Genomic DNA, 11,804 nt, shown 5'->3' with positions numbered 1-11,804 from the left:
GAAATTAACACAAAACTTTTACTACCACCAACACAAGTTCTTCAAAAAAGTTTTTAAATCAAACGGTGTCCACTTTGAAGTATTTACTTTTGCTTCTTTATATCTTACCTTGACAAATTTTTCTGATAAGTTTGTAGTTACTGAAAATAATAGTGTGCTTTGTTAAAAGTGACTTAAGCGATTTGTTTTTTTTTTTTCGTTTCTCGCAACAACTTCTAGTAAACGTTTTGTGATTTTTAGAAATCGTCTTATATATCTAAGATACTCTTTTTTATAAGCAATATTTTTATTGCAGATAAAGCAATAAATAATTGCTACAATTATCTTCTATAATTCGTGAGTTTTATTTAAAACAGGGCTGCCAAACAAACAAACTAATTGAAAAACTCACACTTGGTTAAACCTTTTTAAGACATTTTAGAAAACTTAGGTGTGTGTGTAATTTTTTTTTCAAACACTTTGAATAAATCTTTGAATTCTCAGAATAGTTTTTATGGATGTAGTGAAGTTTACTCAGTAAAAATTTTACTTTTCGTTTTAAATATTTGTACTTTTTTATGATGATACTTTAAAACTTTTTTTAAGTAGTAAAGCTTTTTTTTTCAAAGCAAGTTTTTGGCTTTTTTAACTTTTAATAAACTCAGGCTGGTTTTATGTAATTCAGACATTTTTGCTTTAAAACAGGGAACCATGTAAAAGACTAATTGATTATTAATAAGGTATTTTATCAAAGTATTCAAGCATTAATTATGTAAAAAAATTCTTATATTTTTCTACATAACATATAGGTATTAAATTTATTTAGTTAACTAGTTACTGAATTTTTTTGAAAGTGAAAATTATTTAAAACACAAAAACCATTTTCAACAGTTAATTTTTTTTTCAATGCAAAAGTAGTTGACAATATGAAAAATAAATAAAAAAAGACTTATAGATGGTTTTAAAGCTTGGTTTTTATAGAGAGTTAGGTTGTAGGTAAAATAAAAAGTACATTAAGTTAACCTTGTTAACTTTTAAAAATAGTGCATAGTTATAAAGTCTTGAGTAGATTAGTTCATGAAAATTTTATTCCATTGAATATGTATAATTTAAATAGGTATTTTAATTGTAGCTAAAAGTCTTGAAAAATTATATTTTGATAATAATGTTTTTTTTTATATGACTAAAACTAAACCTGCGGCCCGCGAAGATTTTGGAAACTTGAAATTTGGCCCGCGAGCACCAACTGCCTGCCGACCCCTGATCTAAGTACTTAAATTATCTAAATCAAATACTTAAAAAAATATTTTACCTTTTATAGGCACAAACTATATCTCCATCCTTAAAACTAATTGAAATTGGTGTGGCAGTTTCAATAACATCCTTTCCTTTGTAAATTAATCCAACTTTGTTTTTTTCAGCACTAAACTTCTCAGAGTACTTGGCCTTTATTCTAAAAACAAGAACTAATGTTAAACTCAGTAAAAAAATACCTATATAAATAATTAAGTTGTTCAGCTTCATGATATTTAAGTTAAGTATTTTTAATCAAATATTTTTGCCTATAAAAACAAAACTAAAAAAATTATTTTTAAAAATAGTTGTTTGGGATGCATTTTAAACTTGCACTTGTTGCCCATTTCATCTTGAACCTTTAGAACTACACTTTGGACAACTTTTTTACAAGGATTGAAACGATTTAGCTCAATAAGTTTATCCTCAAACATTTAAACTTTTAAACCTGTGGTTTAAGATTAGTTTTAAGATGTAGTATATTCAAATATTTTATTGAAATTCAAAATTTATAAAATTAGTAAGTTTTAACTGGGTACAACTTACTTTAATATTAGCAAGTATCTTTATAAATAACTATTAAGTGTGTTATTATTTTAACCAATATATATAAGACAAGTATTATCAAACTACAGTAATATTACCTAGTTTATACTTTTAATGTAACATTGTAACTTAGAAAAAACCATAACCTCTGTTTACGAATATCAAATATATAAGCAAGAAAAATTTAAATGTTTAAATGCATTAATTACATTTAAGGTAACATGTCTTACAGACAAGTCTAAAAATAAAGCTGAATATTTGTTTTTTAATTAAAAAGCTTTAAATCATAATTAAGACTGCAACTATAAGCAGCAATCTGTATTAAACTAGTGATCATTTAACTAAACTTTGTTACTCTTAGTATCATTTAAATGTTTATGTTAATTAAAGTTATGCAACTAATTTGGAAGCTATCTATATTTTAATTCTAGTCAATTAAGTTTAAAACAGTTAGATTACAAAATTAAGAAGAAGTAAAACATTTAAAATAAAAAAACACATTTTGAACAAATCTCGCTAACTGATAAACAATTATTTTTTATAGCAAACAAAAAAGCAAATTTTATTCTTTTCTTTGTAACTTTTTTTGTCAACAGTATCAACTGATATTAGAAAAGCTATTCGCAATAATTTTGAATTCATCAATTTAAAACACAAACCATTTGTTATATCTTTAATTAGAAAGGCTCGTATTAATTTTTAATACGAAGCTTTTAGAAAAATAAAGTTTTTAAAGTAAAAAGTTGATAACTTTTGTTTAGTAAAGTTTTTAAAGAAGTATATTATATTAAAATAAGATCATACTTCTTAATCAAGCTAATGAACTTTCTTAAACTTAAACTTAAAATATTTTTTTAATTGACATTAAATTTTTTTAGTAAACAAAGCATACTTATCAAACATTAAAAAAAATCGATAAAAATAATTCTACTTTAGTTTTATAAAATGTCAATTTTTTTGCTGGCGAAGTTATGGAAATATAGCAAGTATATGCAGTGGAGGAAGTGATTATCAATGAGTTAGATAATTTAGTAAATATCAAATTATAGTTAGAATCTCAACTAGATTACCATTTTTGATTTAAATTGAAATGTAACGTCGTGCAAAAGTTTTGACGTGTAAAAATGTCGCCGTGCAAAAGTGACGCCGTGCAAAAATGACCCTGCGTGCAAAAGTGCAAAAGTGACACCGAGCAAAAAAGTCCCCTCGTGCAAAACTGACGCCGTGCAAAAGTGTCCCCTCGTGCAAAAAGACGCCGTGCAAAAGTGTCCTCTCGTGCAAAAGTGGCCTCGTGTAAAAGTGACGCTCGTGCAAAAGTGACCCGTTCCCATTTCAACACCTGTCTGCGCTATGTGTTACTTTCGTAAACAAATCATTTCTTAACTTTAAACTAAGAAATAACTTACCACTTACCTTATTAAGTTAAAGAAAAAAAAAACTGATGTACTTTAAATTGTAAAAGTATTTCATAAGTTTATTACAAGAAACTTTAAATAAATGAGTGTTTGGTCGAACAAAAATTTTACAAAGTTCATTACTCTTGTTATCATTCTGGTTTTAATTTTGAACATAACTATTTTGTGATAGTTTTTCTATTAAATTATAGTTATGCTATGTAGAAAAACAATTATAATCTTTTGGGACAGAAAAATTTTAATCAAAAAGATTATAAAACAAGCTAAACAATTTCTTAAGTTTAAGTTTTGCCAAACATTTCTATAAACTAATTTATTGTAGTAGTTATTATAAACTTATTTGATGAACTAAACTATGAATATAACAAAAGTCTAAATTTTTTTAGTTTTGGACGTATAAATTATCATTTCAAAAACGTTCAAACAAAAAAACTAAAAAAAAAGACTAAATCAAAATTAATTACCTAGCCTAGATCATAAAGGTCATTCAACTTTATTTCACAAAACTTTAAGTTTTTTGTATCATTTTTGTTGGAAATTTTGATAGCAGCATGTATTTTATATTCTACAACAACATCTAGTTGCATTTTCTCTAAATAAGTTTCCCTCTGAATATCTTTTAATGACATATTTGTTGTATAATTTAAAGATAGTTTAACAACCTACAAGGAAGGTTTGATCCTTTCAATTGCTTATATTGCAATTAATCTTACACCTTAACCACTTAAGCTAAATCTTCTTTATACCCTGGTATGCTTGTTATAAGCTTTGTCATAAAGATTAAATTTCAGAAGAGAGATGTGAGTATGTGAAGTTATAGTTGATAAAATTTTTAAACTTGTTTATATGCAGAACATAAGAATAACAAAATTAAAATTGACTATAAATTTTTAGGTTCCGCTTTTGGCTTTTATTTCATCTTTAACCATAGCTTTGTTCAAGTCATTCACCGGACAACAGTTATTAAGTAGGAGTAAAATTACCACCTTGTAACTTTAAAACATTTTATTTGATAAAAAAGAAAGTTTAACTTATAATTAACATTTTTTTAATTTTAGTCGATCAATAATAACTGTATAGCCGAAAAAAAGTTATTTACAGACTTTTTTATTGTTGCAAACTATTTTTCACTTTCAGTGAAACAAAGCACATTGAGTTCAAACGTTTCAGTTTCTCAACTTCATGAAAGCCGCAGCGCCGATCGCAGCCGCCAATAAGGCACAGAGCGTTTCTCCCGCGAAACTGCGCTGGGGGCGCCTCCTTTCCATCGTCGTCCTGATCCAACCATGCACTTTCCTCACGTCCACCGCCACGCTCAGCCCTTCGTTCGATAGGTTTCTGGAAATGTTTCTCGGCACTCCGACGACGAAGCCGGCCACGACTTCCTCCCTTTCTCCTATGCGGCACGACACCGGAGTTCCCGAGTCTCCTTTGGAGGCCATCACCAGCTCTCTGTGTATGCCGATGCATAGGTGCTTTTCTCCGTCGAAACTCCTCATCCACCGGCACGCCTCGCCCGCCTTCACCACATTCTGCCCCCCAAACGCCCATTGCGGAGTCTCCCACTCGCCGTTTTGCTTTCTGTGGTAATTTCCCCATCCTGAGATCATGCAGAGGGTGCCGACGGGCAGGTCCTGGCCGGGGAGCAGCAGATCGGCCCGTTGAACTTTCGGGTCGGTCATGTCGATTCTATGTCCGGACCCGAGGTAGATGAGGGCGGTGTCCATTTCGCGGTTCTGGAAAACGTTTCTGTCCATTTGTATTTTCACTTTTCTGGTCTGACCCCCTTCCTTCTCGTCCTTGGTGCCGGCCCTTATGGTCATGCCGTAGGGTCTGTACATGGTGCCGTTGACCACCTTGTTGCTGAAGCTGTGAGCGCATGTCAGCACCCATCGGCTGTTCAAGACCGAGCCTCCGCTTTGTGACAACTTGACGGGCTGCCGGGCATTTTCTTGGTCCGTGACTCTCGCGATATTGATCAAGACCAGGTGCTTGATCTTGTTGTCGTCACTTATTTCCCCTCCGATGATCTGAGAGCTTGCAAATGAGAAAAATGCGAGCAAAATAAGAAGGCTTGTTAATCTTTTAAGGATCATTTTGTTGAAGTTCAGAAACCTTAAAGCACCGGAGAGCTTTGATAAAAACTTGTTTTTAAATTAGAAATTAGTTTTGGTTTTTTTTTAACTGGTTATGACGTAGCTAATGTGATGAAAATGTTTCTGAAAACTGGTTGAAAATAAGTTATCAAAATGTTCTTCATAGCTTTGTGAAGTTTTTATTTTATTGTGATTTGCTTAGAAAATAATTTTTGGTTATAAAGTTACTAATAACACTTTTCTATATATTAAATAATAGTAGTTAGCTAGCTACAAACAATTTTGAACTTAAGCAAAAAACTTAGATTTTAAGCTAATTTATTGTTTATTTTATCAATAAAATGATTTAGAAACAGTTTCTTTAAGATAACTGATAACATCAATATATGTAAATGATGGTATAATATCATTAAGTTGGTAAAATTATGTTTGTTAAAACAGCGATTGGCATTTATTTGAAATTGATGGATCTGGCTTACAAAAAATAACTAACAAGGGAATTAAATACAAAAAGTTTCTTTGTTGGTATTGTATGTACTTTTTATTTTATAAAATTACTAACTTATTTGAGAATAAGATTTGAGCATACGACACAACAAAAATAAATAAATAATAGTTAAGAAAAACTAGTTTTTAAATACTTTGAGTATTTTAATTTTTGAAAAGCGTCCTTAATACTTTTTCATGTTGCAATCAGCTAATTTTGATAGCAAAAGACAACAAAAGCGTAATATAATAATATTTTTAAACATTGTTGGTATTAGTAGCTAAAATAAAATATTCGAAAAGAAAACATACATACTTATAAATTCAAAATTTTGCAAAATATATAGTTATAACTTAAGTATAAAAACTACCTTAGCGTAGGAGTAGGCAAAGTACGGCCCACCGACAGAAGTATCTGGAACGTATTTGTTTATAAACTTTAGCTACACTTGATTTGTAAATTTTATTCAGTTTTTTATGCTAACCTGTTACTCTTAGCTCTGCAAAAACGTTTTTTGATGAAACGCCATATGTTACTTACAATACAGTTTTATTATAGAATTACTTATGATTAAAGTTCCTAATTAGTTTAAACAGCAACGTTTATTAAGTTTTAGTGAATTGTAAACAGACTGGTTTAAAAGCCTATTTGATAAAATTAAGGATTAGTTTTTTATGCAGTTTTAAAAATAAGCTGTATCTTTTTCTAATTCAATTTCTTAAATGACTTTTTTTCATAAAAAATTTTTTTAAAGTTGTCCATACTAAAAATAGTTTGTATTTGGTACCTTATTTTTATAAAACATACGAATTAAATTTAAAATTAAAATAAAATTTATAAAAAACAAACATTTGATAAGAATACGTTAATATTATAAATCAAAAAATACTTAGAAGTAGGAAAATCTTTTTTGAATATTAAATTTAATAGTAGAGTTTTAAAATTAAAGAACTAATTAAATTAGTTTCAACTCAACATTAAAACATCAGTCTTTTGAAGCAGTGGCGTTCAGCTTTTTTAAAAGCTGTGGACACTCATTTATAGGAAAATAAGGTTTGTGCACAAACATGAGTAATAGTTCAGAAAACCTAGTTTTTAAATACTTTAAGTATCTTAATGCTTGAATAGCGTCTTTAAAACTTTTTTATGTTACAATCAGCTAATTTTGATAGACAACAAAAGCGTAATACATAAGTATTCTTTAACTTCACTATATTTTCTGTAGACAGTAAAATAATATCTGTTCACACGGAAGACCACGGTTTTAAAGTAATTGATTTATCAGAAAAACCACATATTTACGCTTAAAAATAAGAAAATCAAGTAGGCAGAAGAAATGTAGTAGGTTTCACAAATTACTTATTATATATATATATATAAATTTTCGAAATATTAAAATGCTAAAATTTCTGTCAAAAAGATCCAAACGAAACAAATTCGTAATAAATAACAATAATAACAGTTTACGAAATACTTCCTTTATTGAAACTAACGTATGTTTCTCTGTGTTAAACCAATATACGGTATTCTTCAAGAAACTTTCTAAGGATTCGAGTTAAATTGTGTAATTTTATTTTTTTTTACAGTTTCATTATCAATAACTTAGTTGTTTAGATTACACTACTTTTTAAAATACTTATCATTTCATTTTTAAAGAATTGAATGTGCTATGGTTTAATTTAAACTACAACTCTGTATATTAGAATATTTAAAATCTATACTAGCTACACAAGCTATCAAAATTATATATTTTAATTTATCGAGCATTTTGATATAAGTGTCAATTGTCGGTTTTACAAAACAATAAGTTTTTATAAAAATCACTTTAAGGAGGCTATTGAAATTTGTTCAAGCTTAAAAATAGAAATTTATGTATTAATTGATATAAACTATTTTATTCAAATTTTTGAACAAATTATAAATAATGAAATGTTTGTAATAAAAAAAAGTAGGAACGCTTCACGATTTTGCGTGTCATCCTTGCGCAGGGGCCATGCTAATCTTCTCTGTATCGTTCCAATTTTAGTATATGTACTGCCGAAGCAAGTACGAAGGGTGAATGAACATACTTGCTATATATACACGTCGGTTAAGTGTGATGCATACACTTGTGTTAAACAACTTGTGACGTCATGTAACGAGAGCATATCATTTATGCTCTCTCTTTTTACCAGTAAGTATTTTCTTGAATATGCAATTTAGTAACTGTAGTAAGCAATTTTCCAATAATTTTACACTGTTAACAAAAATCGGTTTTTTTAAATCAGGCTTTTAAACTTTATATTTAAAATATTTTATTAACAGGATAATGATTATTTAAAGTTTTATTAGCACTATCTTATTTCATATATAAGTATTATGTAAATAACTTATATTGATGATATATAAAAAGTCATATTTGTTATTCAGTATTCAATTGAACTAACTTAAGCTTTTGATAACCAAATCAATTCTAATCAACTCAATAGTAGTTTTATAAATTAGTTTATCAAACTAAATTTTTAGTCTAAAAACTCAAAATTAAAAAAAAAAAAAAACATTAAAACTTAGTTTATACTATTAAAACAGCTACTTTGGAAATGACGTAGTTTTATAAGACTTTTTATAGAACAGCTTTTTTCCGGTGCATAACTTATTTAAAAGATATAACAAATTATAGTTCATTCATTTCCAAATACAAAATAGATTTTCTTAAATTTATTTTAGCACTATCGTAGTAAGGCTCATCAGAAATTGTATCTCACTAAGCTAGAATGAATACAAATTGAAATAAAATCATACTGTAGTTTAAAGTTTTAAAATATAAAATGACGTAATAATTGAATGTTAAAAGTTAACTAAATGCTTATGCTGCCTACATTTGGTATACTAATAAATTCGTTAGATTAAACACAATCTAAAATAAACCAGCGATAAAAATTAAAATCAAAACTACACTTTAAAATAAAGTTTAACGAGAAACTAATTATTTAAAAACTGCTTAATTTAACGATTTAAAAAGTCTAGTTTAGTATAGTACGAATTTTTTCTGCTTGCATAAACTGGGCCTTAACGATTCAATACATAAGGCTTCCAGAATATGCAGTTAAAAAGAGTGCTAATCTCCGCTCTCACTAAGACTGAAAAATTCCTCTTTTTATAATTTTTAGCACACTCAGGATTGTCCAACAAATGGATTTTCGTTGGTTTCTCCGAACTATTTATAGAAAAAAATATATTAACAATATAAAAGTTTTAGAATGTCATCTAGAGCACATTTGAAAAAGGAAAATTTTCATTCAAAATACTTTTGAATGATTTTATAATTCAAAGGGTTTTATTTTTAACCAGGAAATTTACGATTATACCACATAATATGTTTATTTTTACAACATTAGAAATACCCAATTGGATATAAATCTCCTTAAAGACTTTTAAGTCGAGAACTTTAAATTGTTTGATTTAAAACAAGTTACATTATTATAACATTAGAAATACCGTAGTTTTACAATTTAAATTGTTTTTCGCGTCTGCTATAAGTTAGTTTTTGATTTACTTCTGATTTTTAGCTAAACTACTTTAAGTGGAACTGTTTGACTAAATAATTTTCTTTACAAATCATTGAATATGATTTTATACTATTTAGACAGGTAGTTTGGTAATTTTGATTAGTAATTTATTTTTTGTTTCCTATGTATAAAAAAATTCATTTTACATGTTAACTTCACAATTTAAGGAAAAAATTTTAACATTGTCAATGATAACAGATATAGGTTCATATCTAATTTATTTAACTAAAAATAAACAACAGGATCATTTATTAAGATTTTGTTTTCTGTTTAACTATTTGTTTCAAATTGTTTAAAGTTTAAATATTTCTACGTACCTGAGAAGTTTTAGAAAGATATGTAATAGACAGTTATATAATGTTAAGCAGTTTATCACTAAAAGTTACTACAGAAAATACTCTATTAGTGAACAAGAAAATTGTGCAACACCACTTTAAAAAGTTTAGACACGCCTCTTGTTTACACTCCTTTTTAAATTTTGTAGCATAGTTGCATAGTCTTACGAGTTACTTTCTTAGTTTAAAAATTTTTGCTATTTAACAATATGCTTAGATTTTTTCAAGTCCATATTGAATAACAGTGAATAGAATAAGTCTTTGTCTCACAGCTTAGAATTTAGTAAAAGTATAGAGTGCACATTTACTGGGCTGCTGTTTATTGTAATACTTTTGGTTTAATATGAGAATGTAAGTTCTTTTTACTTAACAAAAAGAGGTAAGTTCATTAACAAAAAATGCAATTAAAACATACTGAAGTTTATATAAACTTTGAAATATAACTTGATTAATTTATGTTAAAAAAACGAGCTAATTATACAAATAGTGATAAAAAATTTACTAAGTATAATTTTTATTTCAGTTTAAAAAACTTTAAACTTGACATTAAAAATCTAAGTTTTAAATAAACTATTAATAACAGTTTAACTATTTATAAAATTCAATTAGAAAAGTAAAAAAAAACTGACAATAGTTATAGACGAATGTACGTTTAAGTGATAACTAAATAAATAAACAGTGAATGTCTCTTTTACCAACCATCTCAAAAACAAGTTTTTAACATCTTAAATACAGAACTTGAAATACTTAAGAGGAAGAACTTAAAGCTATCACATAAAATTTATACTTTTATATAGATATAAGAATGAAAACAATAATTAAAAATAGTTAATCAGAGTACTAAAACTAACTAAATAAATTTCATTACGGAAAATGATAGCTTTACCAAAAAAATTCAAATTTTTGTAATATTATTCAATTAAAGTATAAAAAAAACAACCATTTTTCTGAAAGAGAGTAGTTGAATTGTTAAAATTAATAATATTGCTTTCGAAATTTTAGCTTTAAGTCGTTTATTTTTAAAGTTCACCTTTAGGATTAAATTGAGTGAAATCAGTGAAATTTTGTTTTCAGAAATGCAGTGTAAATTACTTATAAACAGCTTGTTTTTAAACTTCAGTAAAAATTTGTAATATTTTTTCAACCACTGCAATTTTTTTAAATTTTGAGTTTTTAGACTAAAAATTTAGTTTGATAAACTAATTTATAAAACTACTATTGAGTTGATTAGAATTGATTTGGTTATCAAAAGCTTAAGTTAGTTCAATTGAATACTGAATAACAAATATGACTTTTTATATATCATCAATATAAGTTATTTACATAATACTTATATATGAAATAAGATAGTGCTAATAAAACTTTAAATAATCATTATCCTGTTAATAAAATATTTTAAATATAAAGTTTAAAAGCCTGATTTAAAAAAACCGATTTTTGTTAACAGTGTAAAATTATTGGAAAATTGCTTACTACAGTTACTAAATTGCATATTCAAGAAAATACTTACTGGTAAAAAGAGAGAGCATAAATGATATGCTCTCGTTACATGACGTCACAAGTTGTTTAACACAAGTGTATGCATCACACTTAACCGACGTGTATATATAGCAAGTATGTTCATTCACCCTTCGTACTTGCTTCGGCAGTACATATACTAAAATTGGAACGATACAGAGAAGATTAGCATGGCCCCTGCGCAAGGATGACACGCAAAATCGTGAAGCGTTCCTACTTTTTTTTATTACAAACATTTCATTATTTATAATTTGTTCAAAAATTTGAATAAAATAGTTTATATCAATTAATACATAAATTTCTATTTTTAAGCTTGAACAAATTTCAATAGCCTCCTTAAAGTGATTTTTATAAAAACTTATTGTTTTGTAAAACCGACAATTGACACTTATATCAAAATGCTCGATAAATTAAAATATATAATTTTGATAGCTTGTGTAGCTAGTATAGATTTTAAATATTCTAATATACAGAGTTGTAGTTTAAATTAAACCATAGCACATTCAATTCTTTAAAAATGAAATGATAAGTATTTTAAAAAGTAGTGTAATCTAAACAACTAAGTTATTGATAATGAAACTGTAAAA

At 27.1% G+C, this 11,804-nt stretch overlaps 1 protein-coding gene and 2 non-coding genes across 3 annotated transcripts; 1 reads left to right on the top strand and 2 right to left on the bottom strand.

The window, feature by feature from the left end:
- Nucleotides 1-4,399: 4,399 nt before the first annotated feature.
- LOC145841504 (cathepsin G-like) lies at nucleotides 4,400-5,329 on the bottom strand. The gene has a single exon (XM_082948864.1). The coding sequence runs from the start codon at nucleotides 5,327-5,329 to the stop codon at nucleotides 4,400-4,402; it is 930 nt and encodes a 309-aa protein (XP_082804990.1).
- Nucleotides 5,330-7,759: 2,430 nt separating this feature from the next.
- LOC145841776 (U6 spliceosomal RNA) lies at nucleotides 7,760-7,866 on the bottom strand. Its single transcript, XR_014370153.1, has one exon. It is a non-coding gene; the product is annotated as a U6 spliceosomal RNA (small nuclear RNA).
- A 3,466-nt stretch (nucleotides 7,867-11,332) lies between these two features.
- Nucleotides 11,333-11,439, top strand: LOC145841775 (U6 spliceosomal RNA). Its single transcript, XR_014370152.1, has one exon. It is a non-coding gene; the product is annotated as a U6 spliceosomal RNA (small nuclear RNA).
- Nucleotides 11,440-11,804: the final 365 nt, after the last annotated feature.

Source organism: Thalia democratica, chromosome 7, assembly GCF_965202585.1.
Source record: "Thalia democratica chromosome 7, ktThaDemo2.hap1.1, whole genome shotgun sequence".
Lineage (NCBI taxonomy): Eukaryota > Metazoa > Chordata > Thaliacea > Salpida > Salpidae > Thalia > Thalia democratica.
The sequence above is the reverse complement of the archived record's forward strand: the minus strand, read 5'-3'. Positions and strand labels throughout refer to the sequence as shown.